General features: G+C 38.3%; 2 protein-coding genes and 1 long non-coding RNA gene across 3 annotated transcripts; 1 reads left to right on the plus strand and 2 right to left on the minus strand.

The window, feature by feature from the left end:
- The first annotated feature begins 4609 nt into the window (after nt 1-4609).
- On the plus strand, nt 4610-5277 carry LOC149048866 (uncharacterized). The gene is given in 2 exon segments (XM_089199566.1): nt 4610-4889; nt 4892-5277. Coding segments are annotated over 2 exon segments (666 nt in total).
- An 833-nt stretch (nt 5278-6110) lies between these two features.
- LOC149048867 (uncharacterized) lies at nt 6111-11696 on the minus strand. Its single transcript, XR_016185411.1, has 2 exons — nt 11467-11696; nt 6111-10127 (listed from the first exon to the last, which is right to left on the minus strand). It is a non-coding gene; the product is annotated as an uncharacterized LOC149048867 (long non-coding RNA).
- A 2607-nt stretch (nt 11697-14303) lies between these two features.
- LOC113675513 (uncharacterized) lies at nt 14304-18883 on the minus strand. Its single transcript, XM_027192109.2, has 5 exons — nt 18747-18883; nt 18379-18489; nt 17646-17992; nt 15148-15348; nt 14304-14650 (listed from the first exon to the last, which is right to left on the minus strand). Exons 2-5 carry the CDS (start codon nt 18473-18475, stop codon nt 14321-14323), a joined length of 975 nt encoding a protein of 324 aa, XP_027047910.2. The 5' UTR covers nt 18476-18489; nt 18747-18883; the 3' UTR covers nt 14304-14320.
- Between the last annotated feature and the right edge of the window lie 233 nt (nt 18884-19116).

Raw genomic sequence — 19116 nt, forward strand, 5'->3', positions numbered from 1 at the left:
GTTGAAGCCTGAGCTGCTTTCTTATCTCCAATCACCGGCGAGAAAAGCACTGGATGTTAAACATTTATTAGATGAGGTTGAATTATCAAACCGAGGTCTGAGATGACACAGGCACTAGGTATGATAATTTATAATACCATGCAAAATCCCAATTAAAGAATTACTTTTTATCATTCATATATTTTTTTTGTTTGTGAATGCCATTCAGATTTTTCATAATCAGTCTAATTTGTATTGATACAAATTAGACTGATTATGATAACCAGCTGGTCAAAATTTTCCGTGTTTCGTTTGGCCGGTAGTCAAGTCAAGGATAATCTTGAGGTTGGTGGGTGGTCGGAGACATTTATATCTACCTTACAATATGGCATAGTATTGTAGCTATTTTGAGAGGGGGGGGGAAGAGACTAAAACTTGGTGGGTAAGGGGGGAGGGGTGGGGGTGACGTCGACCAGCCGACGACGAAAAGCTTTATCCTAGGTTTTGAGCATCTTTATTTGCCATCGAGGTTAAGAAATGCCTCGACTTGAGACTCGCTTACTTTGATGAAAAGAACCCATTTTAGCAAGTTGTTCATTTCGAGGTTTTCAACGTACAAAAGAAAAGCCTTTTCTTATGTAAGTTGAAAACCTCGAAATGGACAACTCGCTAAAATGGGCTCTTTTCATCAAAGTAAGCGGTCAGATCGCAAGCGATACACTATGGAAGTAAGGTGAGGTATTTTTTTTGAGAATTTGACGTATTTTTTTATTTCTTAAAGCGGTCGTAAATATTCCCATACAAACTGTTATAATTCCTTATTTAATTTCTAATGGCGTTTGTTTCTCTAAAATTAAAATACCCTATATCTTAACCAAACCATGTCATTCTCTATGCCCGTTCTCAAACTTGAAATTCAGCTTTTTGCGCTCGCGTAACTCTCTTGAGACCTATAACGGGAAATTGATGGGCTCAAAAACCCATACCTCCTCGATACGGGCGAGAAATTTCCCCCAGCTCACCCATTCCTTGCGGGACTGTCTCAGAGGGGTGATGCCTTTTTATTTCCGTAACCATGAAAACATACATTTTACAGCGAGTATTTTTACGTCAAATGGTTAAAATTCTCAAAACGTCAATTTTTGTGCCTAACTGCTAAACGTTTTTTGCCAAACAAAAACAGTTAACCCGATTGAGACCCTCTTGCAGAGTTTGACCCAATTAAGACCATCTTACAGAGTTTGACTCAATTGAGACCCTCTTGCAGAGTTTGACTTTATTACGCACTGAGCAAACAATAAAAACTTATAAGAAATAATTATTCGAAAAAAGCGAACTAAAAAAGTTTCTCCCTTAAAGTCGTCCGTTTGTTTGTTTGCTTTTTTTTTAACGCTTATTGATTTACGCCAAATCGCGTTATGATGTGATGTACGGCGGTTGCTCTCGGTTGGTAAACGGGGGCCCAGTACAGTATCATTACAACGTGGAGGGTCAGTGGCAAGGACAGATCAATGAGGATGTACAGGTATAGTTTTCATTTACCTTTAAGACATAACTTGGACACAACGTGTGCTCTAATTGGTCAAAAATCATTGGAAATTTACCAGTATATCCATAGAAAAGTGAAACATCTGCCCATCCAGCAAGATGTCGGTGGTACTAGACCGGTTTTTTTTTCTTTCATATTCACTGAATCTATTTAGGGTTTAAGAGAAACAGGCAGCTTATTCACGACTCAACATTTATATAAACTAAATCACCAAGGTTCTATCCATCCTGTAGAAAACATTTTCACCGGACAAACATACAATGTCTATAATCCAATAGTTGATAAATGAAGTGTAATAGCGGAGCTCGCAGAGCGTAGCCCCATAATTATACAAAATAGTAGTAACCCATCAAGCCGAAAAACTTTGGATGTACGAGCGTACGACCGTACAAGGTGCTACTTTTCCGTGTTTCGTTTGGCCGGTAGACCATCGTCATGTCTGCGGCAAAAAGAATTCTGCGCTTTCCTGCAGTTTAAAAAGACAGGTTTAACATCTTGCCTATCAAATCTGTCTGTCTCTGTGCATAAACCACAAACGAACCGTTCTCTATGACTTAATAAACCACCATGCTGCCATGCCTCGAGTTGGTTTACATTAACTTTTGACTGTAGGACGAGTTTTACCGGCTTAGTAAGAAACGTAAACTAACCTTAAGCAATTACCGGTGATCTTTGCCTCTGGTTAAATAGTTCCGAGAGATGGAGTGCTTACAACGTGCATAACAACGTCGTATTCTGGCGATTAATTTAGCAACAAACCACCGGTTGGTTTGTTGCTACAATTTTCTTGAAGCAGAAAAAAATGCTAACTATTCCTTCTCGGCGAGTAGTTTGGTAATTTCAGAAGGTTTGTCTCCTTTTTTGCGAAGCAAAAAATTAAGGCTTAAAAGGGAACAATCAGTTAGTTGAGCTGAATTTTAAAAGAGATTTGAAACGTTTGAAATGTGGAATGATTCAGAGACCTTTTTCCGACTGCAACGACCAAAAGTTATTTTCATAGAAATACTTAACTTTCATTGTCATCTTTTTTTAAAGGCTGGGGAATAATTTGATGACTCAGTTCAAAAGAAAAACAGACCTTTGTCAATTTAGATGCAACATTTGAGTTAATTTAAGTTTCAACCGAGCTATTACACGTCATTTATCAACTATTGGATTACATACATTGAATGTTTGTTCGGTGAAAAGTTTATTCAAGAGGAGAAACTATTGCAGACTATGTCGGCTCCACGAGACGACACTTACATTAACGTTTGGAGGAACACAAGCGATCAACAATCGGCAAACAAGTTAAGGACGAGCATGGAAAGGATCCTGAGACCAGAGAAATAATTTTCAAGATTTTGGAGAAATATCTGAGTAAACCGGACTGTTTGATCTTTGAAATGCTTTTTATTCGCGAACTTAAAAAAAAATTGAACAAACAGTGTGATTCTATCCGTGCAAAAGTCTTTATCTAATCGATTCACTTTTAATATTGTTTTTTTCGCCTCAGCGTTTTTTATCATTCTTGCCTCAATTTTCAACAATCGTATTGTTTCTATGTAAATATTTAGGAGTTTTAGTCAGGACTCATTGGCTTTTTTTCTATTGATTATATAAGCGCATGATAAATAATTTATCCTTGAACTTGAAAATGAACACTAAGCGGTCGAAACGTAGTTGCTTTTTAACGTTAATTTTTTAATAGTAGAACACTTAACTTGTCATATTTCTTTTAAGGCTGGAATATTTCTTGAAGATTCAGTTTAAAAGAAAAACAGACCTTTGTCAATTTAGATGCAAATTTTAGTTAATTTAAGTTCCAACCGAGCTATTACACTTCATTTATTAACTATTGGATTATACACATTGAATGTTTGTCCAATGAAAAGTTTGTTCAAGAGAAGAAACTGCCGAGTAATAGATGATCGGAACACAGCAGACTGAATCACAGACTGACTGGGTCTTTATATTTTGAAAGATTTGCTCTGATTTGGGTACCAATCTCTAAGAACTTACGAGTATGTGCAGCATGATACAAAACCTTTTTTATTAGCAAAGACAAACAGTTATTTCCATAAAAATACTAAGTTGGCATTTTTTTCTACAGGATGGATAGTACATTGGTGATTTAGTTTATATAAATATTGAGTGGTGATTAAGCTGCCCGTTTCTCTTAATCGATCCCTAAATAAATTCAATAAATATGAAAAAAAGAAAAAAAACCGGTTTAATACCAGAAAAGCTTTATGACAATTTGCTCGAAGCAAAAATTTGCCAACTTTTAGTAGTTTGGGTAATTCTAGTCGAGAATTTCTGACGGTCTGTCTCTTTCGTTTTCGCACAGCGAAAAATTAAGGCTTAAAAGGGAGCAACAGTTAGTGGAACTTAATATCATAAAAGAGATTTGATAATGTTTGAAAAATAGTATCTATTTAGTTGACGTTCAAAGCGTCCTCCTCGTTTCCTTCAAACCAAAGGCCTTCACCAAATTAAAATCTGGAAATTTTCCCCTTCTGCTGACATTTTACCAGACGGGAAGATGTTTCAGTTTTCTATGGATATATAGGTAAATATTCATTGATTTTTTACCAATTAGAGCGCACGTTGTGTCCAAGTTATGTCATAAAGGTAAATGAAAACTATACATGTACATCCTCATTGATCTGTCCTTGCCACTGACTCTTCACGTTGTAATGATACTGTACTGGGCCCCGTTTACCTACCGAGAGCGAACACCATACATCACATCATAGCGTGATTTGGCGTAAATGAGCTCATAGATAAAATAATTTTTCTTGTCAAATATCTCAGGCATGGTAATCCCCTGCTTTAAGATGTTCAAGTCAGCGGCAACAACGACATGTGGATGAGCATCTAGCAAGGCAGCAGGTAGGGTGTGCCTGCTGACGAAAACTACAATCCACTAAGGACTTCATTAACGCCACTGAGACTGTAGAGATACCTGACGATTACAAACTAGTGTCATTTGATGTGAAATCGCTTTTTACCAGTATTCCTCTCCAACTAGCACTACAATGTACTGAGACTGCTATCCTGCAATCCATCGACCCTCTACCGCTACCGACAGAGGACATTATGGACTTACTAAACCTTTGCTTGACATCAACTTACTTTCAGTACAACGGTAAACACTACAAACAGTTACACGGTACAGCTATAGGGTCTCCAGTTTCCGTTGTTGTAGCAGAAATTGTGATGCAGAACATCGAGGACAGCGCCCTTTCGACTTGCCGACAGAAGATACCACTTTGGTTACGCTACGTTGACGATACTTTCACCGCCGTAAGACACGACGAAATCGACGCGTTACACCATCACCTTAACGAACAAAACACTGACACATAGTTTACTAGAGAGGTGAAGAAAATGGTAAACTATTTTTTCTAGACTGTCTGGTAAGCCGTGACGACAACTCACTACGGACAACAGTTTACAGGAAACCGACACATACCGACAGATTACTGGACGAGTCATCCTACAACCCGACATCACACAAAGCCACTACAATCAGGACTCTTACCCGACGAGCGCAATCAGTATGTAATACGACAGACAGCTTATCCGACGAGAACAAGTACCTTAACCGTGTTTTTTCAAAGAACAACTACAACGAAGACTTCATCCAACGTAACGCTCACAGACCTACTACTACTACCGAAGCTAACGACAACACAACTCCTACGACCACAGCAACTATACCATACATAAAAGGCATATCTGAGAACATCTCGCGTATCCTATAACCATTCAATATCTGCCTCGCTCACAAGCCTATTACCACTCTACGTCAGTTACTGACTAACGTCAAAGACAAAGACGAACTGAGGAACAGACAAAGAGCAGTATATAAGATCAATTGCTCCGACTGCCACGCCTCCTACATCGGTGAGACTGGCAGAAACCTCACAACTAGACTGACTAAACACAAACGAGCGACGAGGAAAGGCAATGTCAACAATCACATTGCTGAACATCACCTACATACGAACCACACTATTGACTGGGGCTCTGCGCAATGCCTAACCTACAACACCAGCTATTTTCAATGACTGACCCTGGAAAGTTGGTTTACTAACTTGGAACAGACTCCCCTCAAGAGGTGTCAACCACTACCGGCACTATATAAACGACTCATTCACGACATTAACATTACAAACGAACCGAAAAGAACGACCTAAGTTCACTAACGGATCCAAACCAACCAATCACGATTGACCTACGCCACTTGAGTCTTACAGCGAATAACATCACGACAAAACTGACCAATCAGTTTATACAAACCGGACTAAGTACATTCGACTGACAACAACCTTTCACTTGACTCTGATGATAACTTCCGCTCAGATTGTCGAAACGTCAGTCACTATTACCGACAACAGTCCTTTTTAGGACCACACTCACCTGGACGATCAAACTACACTATTACATGTTACCTCCTGGTTCAAACGATTTATTGTATCAATCTTAGAGAGTTGCATGCCGTCAAATGAAAGGTCAAGACATTGTTTTGCTGAATTTGCAATTTTTTGTCCGGTCGAGATTATACTGTACTTTGTCTTTGCTGGCTGTATTTTCATTTTATTTTCCTTTGCCCACATCGATACTGCATCAATGTCAGGTTTAATTTTCTCCTCGACTTCAGCTAAAGAAGGTGCAGATGCATAAAGGGTCGAGTCATCGGCATAAATGCCAATATTATTCTTCAGTACCAGAGGTAGATCATTTATGGAGAGCAGAAAAAGAGCAGGACCAAGAATACTCCCCTACGGTACACCGGAGTGAATACCGAGCGGTTCAGATAGTTTACCCTCGACACATACCTTTTGATACCTTCCGCTAAGGTAACTTTGGAACCATTTGAGGGAGTTAGTGTTCAAGTCATATACCTAAACTTTCTTGAGCAGCAGTTTACGGTCTACAACGTCGAAAGCTTTGCGCAGATCGATCATAACAGCACCAGTAAAGAGGCCTTTATCCATTGCTGCTAGCCGTTCATATGTAATTTTGACAAGGATGGTTTCGCAGGAGTGGTTAGCTCTAAAACCCGATTGGCATTTAGATTAGATTGTGATTAATGAGAAAAGCAATGAAGTGTTTGCAGACATGTTTCTCGAGAATCTTCGAAATGACAGAGAGGACTGACGTAGGTCTGTAATGTTCAAGATCGGTTTTACTCTCCTGTTTGTGAATCAGAGTGACGCGAGCCAGTTTGAGTTGAGCCGGGCAGATGCTGTTAATTATTCTGCAGTGTATCACTTTTGCTAGACCTGGAGCAACTGCAGGAGCGATTAATTTTAACAAAGGGGAACTGATTCCATCAAGTCCAGTTGCAACATTTGATGGGAGTGATTTGATGATTTCTAAAACTTCGCGTCATGAAATTGTGGGTTTACTGAAATCAGCGGAGTTGCCAGCTTTTTACGATTTACGAAATCCACCAAACTGGTTAGATCGGGTTCAGTATTGATTGTGTTATAAATTATGTTATCAGCAATAGAGATAAAATTCTCATTGAATACGTTGGATATTTTCTTCTGGGGTAGAATAGCTGGTTCCGTCTTTGGTTAGAGAGTTTATTCGACTCGTCTATTTCGTTTTGGTGGGAAAAATGCTCTTCAAGGTCTTCCATAGGACTCTGGAGTTCAATTTTCTGTTGTCTATTTCATTAATAACCGCTTCTTTTTTGGTTTTTTCAATAAGTCGTACTACTTTGTTTCTAGCAGAATTAAAAGGCGATCTCTGTAAGAGCGGTCCAGAGCATTTCGCATCGGAAAAAAGTTTTCCCTCAAACTTTGCCCAATAAACTATCTTTGGTAACAAGTAAATAAAACCACATTAGTTTCTGGAAATACCTCAAAATAAAATTTTTAGAGCTCTCAAAAGTCAAAGCGGCAAAAGGCCCTTTTTTGACCTCTTGCGACATCGAAAATTTCAAAAGTTGAATAGCCCGGTCCTCGTATCACACCGCATTCAACAAAAAATATTTTGTATTCTTAAAGTGTGTAATATACAAGGTGTATATAATGCATTTCAATTTTGATATTCGTTTATTCAGAGACTCGTCGTAATTTATTTAAAAACACTCGTTGGACAGCTTTCTGAAATTGGTTAAAAGTACTCTTTCTTTCTCGATTGATATTGCTCAAGTCCAGACCAGACCATTAAAAACTCCGCTTGATTTCTGCCATTAAGATGTTTGGCTGCAGAAAAATATAAAAACATCTTGCACTTATTGATTTTCTTCGCCGAGGTGACTTCGAACTTTTAGCGATATTGCAAGCGTGACAGCCGATTATGCAAATTAGTTCATTGAGCAAACTCCGACCGTTTTATGTGAGTAGCTCAATAAATCTTAGATTTTAACCATTTTAAGTAGAAAATATAGTAGGACAGAGCTTTAAAACCACACCGATTAATACTTTAAGCATTTTAAAAGGCCAAAATTTGACAAATTTTATTATCTCGTGACGAAAGACGTCAACAACGTATCGAATATCATAATTTGATTAGCGCTCGCAAACTCTTTTTTAAAAATTTGGCTTCTGTTATTTCATATTTGAGTTCTGATGGCTTACGCTATTCAAACCTGCATGAACATTTCAAAATTAAACTACAGGATTCTATTTAGTGTAACCGGCGATAACAGCACACACTGAAATACACCGTGACCAGTGACTCTGTCACGTAATTCCATCGCGTAATTGTCCTGAATACTTCTCACGTCTAAATAAAGCAGCGATTTCTCGGATTTCTAGCTGAAAGGGAAAAAATTATTTTTTGTCGTCACATCTGTCTGCATAACAGTCTCTGTTCATAAGTTTGAAGAGTTCTTGTAAAAAATGATTCGCATTCGCATAACGGGTGGACGTCATAACTAGATTGCATAACAACTGCACTCCGAAATCAATTCCTCCATTTTTGCAAAAGGTGCTGCATTTGTATCTTGCGTTTTGAATGCGAGCTCAAAATGTTCGTATATGTCTCTTAGCATCTTGACTTTGAGACTAGACAACCTTGCTTCTCTTGCCAACGAGCACACATCATACAAATCAAACATGATTGGATGTTTCAATCTGTGTTCCTCGCCTCTCTCAAACACCCTTCGTCTACATCAGACGCGGATGCTTCTATCAAGTGGTCGTCTGCGTCGGTGGCATCATCCGATTCTTGTTGTATTTTAGAGCACTGTTTAAGGCGCAATCTCGAGAAGAAACCCTGAATCTGTATGTTGGATAACCACTCTGTTCTATCGAACATTCTCACTCTATCTATTGTGCAAGCAGTTCGCATATCCTTTGCTACTTTCTCTGGGTTTGGTTTCTGCCAGTGTCTCATCCGATATTAAATTTCTGTTTCAAGTACTGCCTGACGTTTTGCGAAAGCCGTTCACTTTAACCTCTCTTATGAAGAACCCATCCCGATCTTTGATGTACTTTTCAAGGGTTCTGTGGCCACTGCAACCAGTTCAGTCGAACTTTCACCCTCTAATGACAATGACGGAAAGTAAGGAACCCACTATCTCTTCACTTTGTCATTAAGACTTTAAGTCATGCTCGCAGGGACAGGACTTACATGATGAACTAGCTAGTTCATATGGAAGTCAAGGTCGGCCTGGGTCTTAAAATCGTCATCGAAACCGGGTTCAGGGCATTGATAGGAACTACCGTCGTTGCCATCACTGCTTTCTCCTGCTGATGCAGTTCGTCGAGCAGTAGTGGGGAAAAATGGAATCTCCTCCACCAGATCCGTCATTTTTTCTTTGGAAAAATTGCAATTTTAATTTTACCGAATAAACTTTCCAGGCCCAACATTAAACGCTCTCCAAACTCGCAGGCCCTCTTGTGTAAGTTGCTGAAAGTGGCAATCTTGATGTCCGAGCCCTCGTAGAGATGATACTAGCCTACTGTTGTGATAGTAACCTGCTTCATCCGATCTTATAAAGGCCTTTTTCATTCCTGAATTTCGTAACTTTATGGTGACCAAGAGATTTTCTAGGACTGACAGCACTGAAAACCAGTCTTTTTTACAGCTGTTAAGAAGGTGTACGTATTAGGTTACTTCCAGGCTTTCCTCCTGTCTTACAACAACGCTACTCACATGCCAATTGATTTCCCTCTTGGGAAACCATTCTGCTTGCTTTTCCCGGAACTTCATCGCTATGAACTTCATTGTCCACTCAACTATTATAGATGCTTCATCTCCCTCCAAAGTATCGACAATTTGCCGCTCGTACTGATCCTGGTTTCTGCTCTCAGGATATGCCCTCTCCATTCAAAGATCTTAGCGGCAGCATTTTTTGCTTCATACAGATAGTCTTCCGCTTGAAAACTACCCAATTGCATTGTGTACTCAGAAATAGCGCCTTTTACTTCTTCAAAAACACTCTTCAGCATCTCACAAACCTCACACTTCACGTTGTGACTGTGACTGCATACTTTCTGAACGTCAGTGTCACCAGCATGGCTCAGTGCAAAGACCCTACAGTGATCGGCACATTTGCTATCGTCCTCTTCGCAGTGATTACGGTATGTAGTTTTCAAATACAACTTGCTCTCCTGAAGCCTCTTCCGAACTTCTTTACACTAGTCCTTTTCTGCTCCCACGCTTTCCAATTCGTCTATAATTTGGAGAAAATCCTTGAAACCATCCGCTCCATCAGCTGCAGTATCGTGTACACCTCTATAGAACGCCATACATCTTAGAAATGGCCTTTGACATTTGCAAATTGACAGAATACCGGCTCTTTAGCCCTTTGGAATCGCTACCAGGGTGTGTCGGATACTGGCACGCTGACCTTTAACGCCAGAACTTCCCATAAGTGTGCCTATGTTTTGCGCAGATCCACATTTTGCCATAACTGAATCTTCTACATCGAACAGGCCAGCCCTTGCAAAGATAAGCTGTCCTTCTGTGAATCTCTCTTTTGACAAAAGGATTAAGCAGAGATGACTCTTTATTGAGTCAGTACTTTGAGGCAAGTTAAACAAACCGGAAACTCCTCGTGAGTCTCCGAACGAAGTTTCTGAGGAACGCGACTGAAAACAGGACTTCTTTTGGCGAATACCCCCTTAAAAATTTAGTTTTATTAATCCCAAGCAAACCAGTAAAGAAAGAGACATATGAATTACAGCTAATACAATTACGCACTTTACAGTATAGATATAGCTAATTGTTGGAAAAACGAGGTCACACGTAACGTAATAATTTATTTCCTCAAAAATCGCGGGGCCCTTTTCCACAAGAACTCCCTAGAGTTCTGAATAGAAACTTTCACAACGACAGGTGTGCAGACAAAATTTCTCTTATTCCTGCCGACCAGAATTCGGATCCAAAAGGCGATGTTATCGCTGCTTTATTAAGAAGGGAGAAGCAATTGAGGATAATTACAGAATTGAATTATGTGACAGTGGTCACGGTGCATTTCAGTGTGTGCTGTTATCGCCGGTTACACTAAATAGAATCCTGTAGTTTGGTTTTGAAATGTTCATGCAGGTTTGAATAGCGTAAGCCATCAGAACTCAAATATGAAATAACAGAAGCCAAATTTTTAAAAAAGAGTTTGCGAGCGCTAATCAAATTATATTCGATACGTTGTTGTTGACGTCTTTCGTCACGAGATAATAAAATTTGTCAAATCTTGGCCTTTTAAAATGCTTAAAGTATTAATCGGTGTGGTTTTAAAGCTCTGTCCTACTATATTTTCTACTTAAAATGGTTAAAATCTAAGATTTATTGAGCTACTCACATAAAACGGTCGGAGTTTGCTCAATGAACTAATTTGCATAATCGGCTGTCACGCTTGCAATATCGCTAAAAGTTCGAAGTCACCTTGGCGAAGAAAATCAATAAGTGCAAGATGTTTTTATATTTTTCTGCAGCCAAACATCTTAATGGCAGAAATCAAGCGGAGTTTTTAATGGTCTGGTCTGGACTTGAGCAATATCAATCGAGAAAGAAAGAGTACTTTTAACCAATTTTATAAAGCTGTCCAACGAGTGTTTTTAAATGAATTGCGACGAGCCTCTGAATAAACGAATATCAAAATTGAAATGCATTTTATACACCTTGTATATCACACACTTTAAGAATACAAAATATTTTTTGTTACATGCGGTGTGATACGAGGACCGGGCTATTCAACTTTTGAAATTTTCGATGTCGCAAGAGGTCAAAAAAGGGCCTTTTGCTGCTTTGAGTTTTGAGAGCTCTAAAAATTTTATTTTGAGGTATTTCCAGAAACTAATGTGGTTTTATTTACTTGTTACCAAAGATAGTTTATTGGGCAAAGTTTGAGGGAAAACTTTTTTCCGATGCGAATTGCCCTGGACCACTCTTACAGAGATTGCCTCTTAAAAGACATTCCTTGGTTCGCCCCTTTTCGAGCTCTTTCTTGAACCAATCGCGCTTTTTAATCGCTGTGAGAATTTCTTTCGAAAGCCACGATGTTTTCTTCATAGACTTAACTCTGACTGATTTAAATTAAGCATATCGATCTACCATATGGAGTACAAGGGTTCCCCAAGTTGATAACATTTCGTCTGGGTCGTTGTCAAAGGTGTCAAGGACGGTCCAAGGTACTTCATTTAAATCTTTAATGAGGCTGCTAACATTCAGATTATTTAAAGGGCGGTATGTGACAGTAAAATGAGCTTTCTTGGTAGATTTCAAATTTGCATTTTGTTTGCGAACCAAAATAGTAGGGTTGTGATCGCTGAGCCCAAAAGCTGGTGATGTTATACTTAAGACGTGCTCAAGATGAGAGCAGTAATGGTGATCAATAAGAGTACTAGGGTTTTCATTTGCTGAAAACCTTAATATACCATTAAATGAAGTATTTGCTTTGATTCGCTTGTGGAGTTGACTATGACTATGATCTTGAATTTAAGAATCAGAGAAAAACATTAAATTTACATATACTGGGTCGGTAAAATCGTTAAGATATCACATTAGCCGCATACCTTGAAACCGATCTTTTCGTGAACGTGCAGTTCTTTACATTGAAAAACGGCAACTCACGAAGGAACGTTGTTAAGCAATGCTACTCAGTAATGACAAACTTATACGTATATTTCATTTTCATTATCTCTGCAGAGCCCTTCATCCTATTGGCCGTGCCGTCAAAACAATGAAATGCTAAGTGTACCAAATCTATAGTTTTTTTCTTTAATACGCTAATAACATCTCTCAAACATTTGACTGAACAAATGAAATAAACATGAAAGCAAAAACAAACAAACAAACAAACGGACGACTTCAAGGGAGAAACTTTTTTCGTTCTTTTTTATTTTTTTTTTCCGAATAATGATTTCCTCTAGGTTTTTATTGTTTGCTTAGTGCGTAATAAAGTCAAACTCTGCAAGAGGGTGTCTATTTGATCAAACTCTGTAAGAGGGTCTCAATTGGGTCAAACTCTTTAAGGGGGTCTCAATTGGGTCAAACTCTGTGAGGGGGTTTCAATTGGGTCAAACTCTGTAAGAGGGTCTCAATTGGGTCAAACTTTGTAAGGGGGTCTCAACTGGGTTAACCGTTAGCCGTAAAATGGCAAAAAAACGTTTAACAGTTAGGCACAAAAAATGGTATTTCTGACGAATAAGTCTGCGAATAAGGCAGAAATAAATATTTTGTCGGCACGAGATACGACAAGGCCTGGGCCTTAGGCCCAAGCATCATGGGTAATGATGCAGTGGTATATATGGGAAAGTATAGCACGTGGTGTCCATCTAGGCCTCAGAACCAACCGTTCACCTCTGGCTGATGACAAATTTATTTTAGTTTGAAAACATTTTTTCTTTAGCTGTGAAGCCTTGTAGGATGGGCTGCCAACTGCTCTGAGTTTGGGCCATGGTTCCTACCCAGGTTTCCTGTCATGTTTTTCCCCAAAGGGGTTTTTGCTGGCAGGTTTTTTCTGGCCTCTGTATAACTGTACTGAGTTATGTCCTTGTAAGCGGTTGCCCATCTCTGTTCATCCAGACTTGATTAGGTTTGCATGTTAGTAATGTATACCTTTTTTTTTTAATGTGTAAGGAATTGACTGTATATCAGGATTGTATATGGTATATCAGTTGCGAATATATGTATGTATGCATTCCCCGGGCTATATATGCCTCGGGTTGGTTCTCGGCAGGCTTCCCTAAATAAACTTATTTGGTGTACACTACTGTGTTATTTGTTGTGTAGTGGAGACAAAATTTGACGTTTTTGGAATTTTAACTATTTTACATAAAAAGGTACTCGCTGTAAAATGCATGTTTTCATCGTCACGGAAATAAAAAGGAATCACCGAATTCGCAAGGAATGGGGGAGCTGAGGGAAATTTCACGCCCGTGTCGAGGAGGTATGGTTTTTGAGCCTATCAATTTCCCGTTATAGGTCTCGAGAAAGTTACGCGGGCGCAAAAAGCTGACTTTCAAGTTTGAAAACGAACATAAAAAATGACATGGTTTGATTAAGATATGGGGAATTTTAATTTTAGAGAAACAAACGCCACAAGAAATTCTCGGAAGTATCCCCTTCTACTTTCCGGTTATATGTGCAAGGGTTAAGGCGCACTCTTTTCCAATTGCCTTAACGTTCACCTAGCTTATTAAATAGTTCCCAATGAGAAAAGAAAAACAAGCAAAAACAACAACAGTAATAAAGAAAAAAGGAAAAACCAAAATATTGCCCTTTTACTTGAACGAGTGCGGAATCCGAGAGTCTGGGGATCGGTTCCTCGGAGGGACTCGGAACTTTTTTTCTTTATCTCAAACCAAAAAAAAAAATTAAAAAAAACATTTTGAAGATCTTTTAATTTTCAAATGAATATGATTGAAGGAATGAATGATTTTCAATCAACATCTGAACTCTGTTTAATTGTATTTCAGTCCACTTAACGAACTGACGAGTGTGAGAGGGGACAGGGTTTACAATTGAAGCACAGTCCTCTAAGTATTTCTTGGTGCACGTGATTTCCAAGAAGTCACAAATTTTCATGAGGGTTTCACGCGGGTTTTTCATCAAATCCATACTGTGCACGTCGAGTACACAACCTGGAAAGTTCTTCTTGACTTGCGAAGTTCCCTCCACCTGGGTACTGTATTCCGCTATGGAATCATCAAGCTCCTTGTGACAATCGCACTGCAATTAGCCAATGAACATAGACATGGGAGCACGTTATCAAGAAAATCATAACAAAAAAATGTATCAGCATAATCAAACAAACAAACAAACAGAGGAAAAATTCATCATCATAAAAAAAAAAAAATTAAATAAAACAGACAAACAAAAAAGCAAAATAATGACAGGGTGACTGCTACGGGGAGTATGAATGACAAGTTAATTCAATAAACCCTCTTTTAAAATGGTTGGCTTTACTATTACTCTTTTATGTGCATAAAAATTTACCTTCTCGGTAAACGACAGGCAAGTCAAGGCATTTCTTAACCTCGATGGCGAATTAAGACGCTCAAAACCCAGGGTAAGACTTTTTGTCTTCAGCAGGTCGACGTTATTCCCCCCCCCCCTGCCCACCAAGTTTTAGTCTCTCCCCTCCCCCCCCCCACCCCATCGCAAAATAACTATAATACCATAGCGTATTGTAAGGTAGATTTAAATGTCTCCGACCACCCACCAACCTCAAGGTTGTCTTGGATTTTGTTTTTCTTGACTTTCGCCTTGCGAAGCGCTAAAGTTGCAATATTATCGAAAGGATTACGCACAACATGAATGAATTTAAGCTCTGTGCCAAGTTTACGCTCTAAATCTCGGAGATACTCTCTTCCTTCACTTTGGAGCAAAATTGTCGAAGCCTGAGCTGCTTTCTTATCTCCAATCACCTGCGAGAAAAGCACTGGATGTTAAACAATCATTGGATAAGGTTAAATTATCAAACCGAGGTCTGAGATAACACAGGGACGAGGTATGATAATTTATGATACCATGCAAAATCCAAATTAAAGAATTGTTTTATCATTCATATTTTTTTTTTGTAAAAGGGAGCCATTTCTCTCTCACTTTGGAAAAGTTTGACTCACAAGCGGCTCGGAAACCAGGCAGACTTTGAACTGATAACTGCAATATCCGCTGCAGATATTAGGTCATCATGCATGTCAACTTTCCACGTACATTGATTGAGTGCTGATTGAATGCCATTCAGATTTTTCATAATCAGTCTAATTTGTATTGATACAAAGTAGATTGATTATGATAACCAGATGGTCGTAATTTTCCGTGTTTCGTTTGGCCGGTAGACCATCGTCATGTCTGCGGCAAAAAGAATTCTACGCTTTCCTGCAGTATAAACAGACAATTTTAACCTCTTTCCTATCAAATCTGTTGGTCTCTGTGCATAAACCACAAACCAACCGTTTTCTATGACTTATTAAAGCACCATGCTGCCATGCCTTGAGTTGGTTTATATTAATCTTTGATAGCAGGACGAGTTTTACCGACTTTGTAAAAAGCGTAAATCAAGTGGTCTATGCCTCTTGTTAGATAGTTCCGAAAGATGGAGTGCTTGCAACTTGGATAACAACGTCGTATTCTGGCGATTAATTTAGCAACAAACCACTAGTTGGTTTGACGCTACAATTTTCTTGAAGCAGAAAAAATGCCAACTTTCCTTCTCGGCGAGTAGTTTGCTAATTTCTGAAGGTCTGTTTATTTTTTCGCGCAGCGAAAAATAATGGCTTAAAAGGGACCAATCAGTTAATTGAACTGGATTTTAAAAAGAGATAGGAAAAGTTTGAAATGTGAAATGTTTGCTTAAGTGGAGAAGCTGTTAAGCAATCAATGATCGGCGCCCAAAGTAAGAACAAAGAACTTACGAGTACGCTCAGACAGCTTGATACAGACACCTTTTTCCAATGGTAACGACCAAAAGTTTTATGCTTAATACTTAACTTTTTTTTTAAGGCTGGAGAATACTTCGATGACACAGTTTAAAAGAAAAACACCTTTGTCAATTTAGATGTAAATTTTAGTTAATTTAAGTTTCAACAGAGCTATTACACTTCATTTGTCAACTATTGGATTATACGCATTGAATGTTTGTCCGGTGAAAAGTTTGTTCAAGATAAGAAACTGCCGAGTAATAGATGATGAGCAGACTAAATCACAGACTGACTGGGCTTCTTTTTTTTGAACGATTTGTTTCGATTTGGGTACCAATCTCTAAGAACTTACGAGTATGTGCACACAGCTTGATACAAAACCTTTTGTATTAGCAAAGACAAACAGTTATTTCCATAAAAATACTAAGTTGGCATTTTTTCTACAGGATGGATAGTACCTTGGTGATTTAGTTCATATATATGTTGAGTCATGAATAAGCTGCCTGTTTCTCTTAAACCCTAAAAAAATTCACTAAATATGAAAAAAAAAAGCCAACAAAAAAAATTAAAAAAACACAAAACACCGGTTTAGTACCAGAAAGGCGTTAAAAGACCTAGACCAATATAAATTGAAACAAAATCATTTAGGTAGACGGATCCTGGAGTCTTATCCAAAATCAACATACATGTATCAAGGCAAGACGATAAGCTCCTGTGGTGAACTGCACAAAACTTATTTAACTTTGTAAATTCGCAAAATCTTCAGTTCACGAGTGATGAACAATTATATATTTGTTTAAGCAAATATATGTTATAAGTTAGCGGCCAAACAGTTTTTGAAAACGGTTTTTGAAAACCGCAAATAAATGATCTGCAAGACAGTGACTATAATAAAGATGTGGTCAGAAGACACTCTCCATCTATCTTGTCTTTCGTTGATGGGAATTGGCTTTGGTAATGGCATTTTTTTTACGTCGCTTTTGATAATCAAAGTTGTCACAATTCACATATACAGAGCACCGTTGGGAGCCAAACTCAGGTAAACCGTATCGCGCATGAACAGGCTATAACATGTAAACAGTTATTTGCCGGTCACCCACTGAGCTCTAAACCAATGAAAATTTTCTTGAAGCAAAAATTTGCCAACATTTAGTTGTTTGAGAAATTCTAGTCGAGAATTTCGGACGGTCTGTCTCCTTTTCAGTTTTCTATAGATTTACAAGTAAATATCCAGTGATTTTTGACCAATTAGAGTGCACGTTGTGTCCAAGTTATGTCTTAAAGGTAAATGAAAACTATACCTGTACACCCTCACTGATCTGTCCTTGCCACTGACCCTTCACGTTGTAATGATACTGTACTGGGCCTCCGTTTACCAACCGAGAGCGAACGCCGTACATCACATCATAGCGTGATTTGGCGTAAATCAGCTCATAGATAAAATGCTTTTTCCTGTCAAATATTTCAGGCATGGTAATCCACTGCTTTAAGATGTTAAAGTCGTTCGCAACAACGACATGTGGATGAGCATCTAACAAAGCAGCAAGTAAGGTGTGCCTGCTTCTGTCGTAGCCAATGAACAACAAAAAAATCCTGACGTTGTCGTAAATTCTGGCATCAAGTGTTGATGGATTTGAACGGTGTAGCTCTTAACAAAAAAAGTGGTTAATCAAAATAATGAGACTAATAGAAAAATTAATAAAAAATTGCTCTGAAAAGTTACCGTGTACTGTCAAAATCTATATTTAGAGAAATCAACGAGAAAGTCTCTGAAAGTCTAAGATGTGTTTTTATCAGCTGGTCACGGGCCTTTCTTTCAAAAAGGAAGGCTACTTTGGTGCTTTTTTAGCTTTGTTAATATGTCTATTAGAATGTAGTTGCCTTCTCGATACAATGTTGCTATTAACATGAAATATGTTACTTGTTGTGAAGAAAAGAAAGGCAAGAAAGGAAGAAATGTTTTTAACACTAATTTGATATGAGAACTTCGAGGAAATGAAAGTCAAATAAGGAAGGGTTCATCAATACAATTACCGTCGTATCCATCAAAACGGGTCATCGTGTTCCAAAGAAATGCATAGATGGCAATACCAATGATTAAAATTGCGACTTTTAAAACTCGGTGAGACATTCGGATTTTGTATCCTAAAAGTGAAAAAGTAAGGCGTGCACACACTATTAGCAACTCTCAAGATGATTTGAAAAGTTCCTCTTTGTTTTTCATATATAGGCATTAATGCGGGAAACACTGGCCGACCGCATTTAAATCTATTTGATTGACTTGTAATTTAAGTCAAAAATAATTTTGTCTTTGCCCGGCAATTTGATGAAAATATTGTGTTATAGCGGCGTTTAAAGGACGATGATCTTGACTTTGAGAATTAGAGAAAAACATTACATACCTTGAAAGCGGTTTTCTCGTTTTTTAGATTAAAAAACGGCAGCTCACAACGGAACGTTGTTAGGCAATGCTTTTTAATCATGACCTACTTATACGAATGTTCCATTTTCATTACCTCTGCAGAGACCTTCATCCTGCTGGCTGTGTCGTCAAAACAATTAAAATGCCACGTGTACCTAATTTATATTCGTTTTTCTTTAATATGTTAATACTATCTCTTAAACATTTGACTGAACAATTAAAATCTTTGTGAATAAAAAAAACAAAACAAAACAAAACAAAAAAACAATGGAAGACTTCAAGGGAGAAACTTTTTCGTTCTTTTTTATTTTTTTTTCGAATAATGATTTCCTCTCGGTTTTTATTGTTTG

The sequence above is a fragment of the Pocillopora damicornis genome, chromosome 3, assembly GCF_964200805.1.
Source record: "Pocillopora damicornis chromosome 3, jaPocDami1.2, whole genome shotgun sequence".
NCBI lineage: Eukaryota > Metazoa > Cnidaria > Anthozoa > Scleractinia > Pocilloporidae > Pocillopora > Pocillopora damicornis.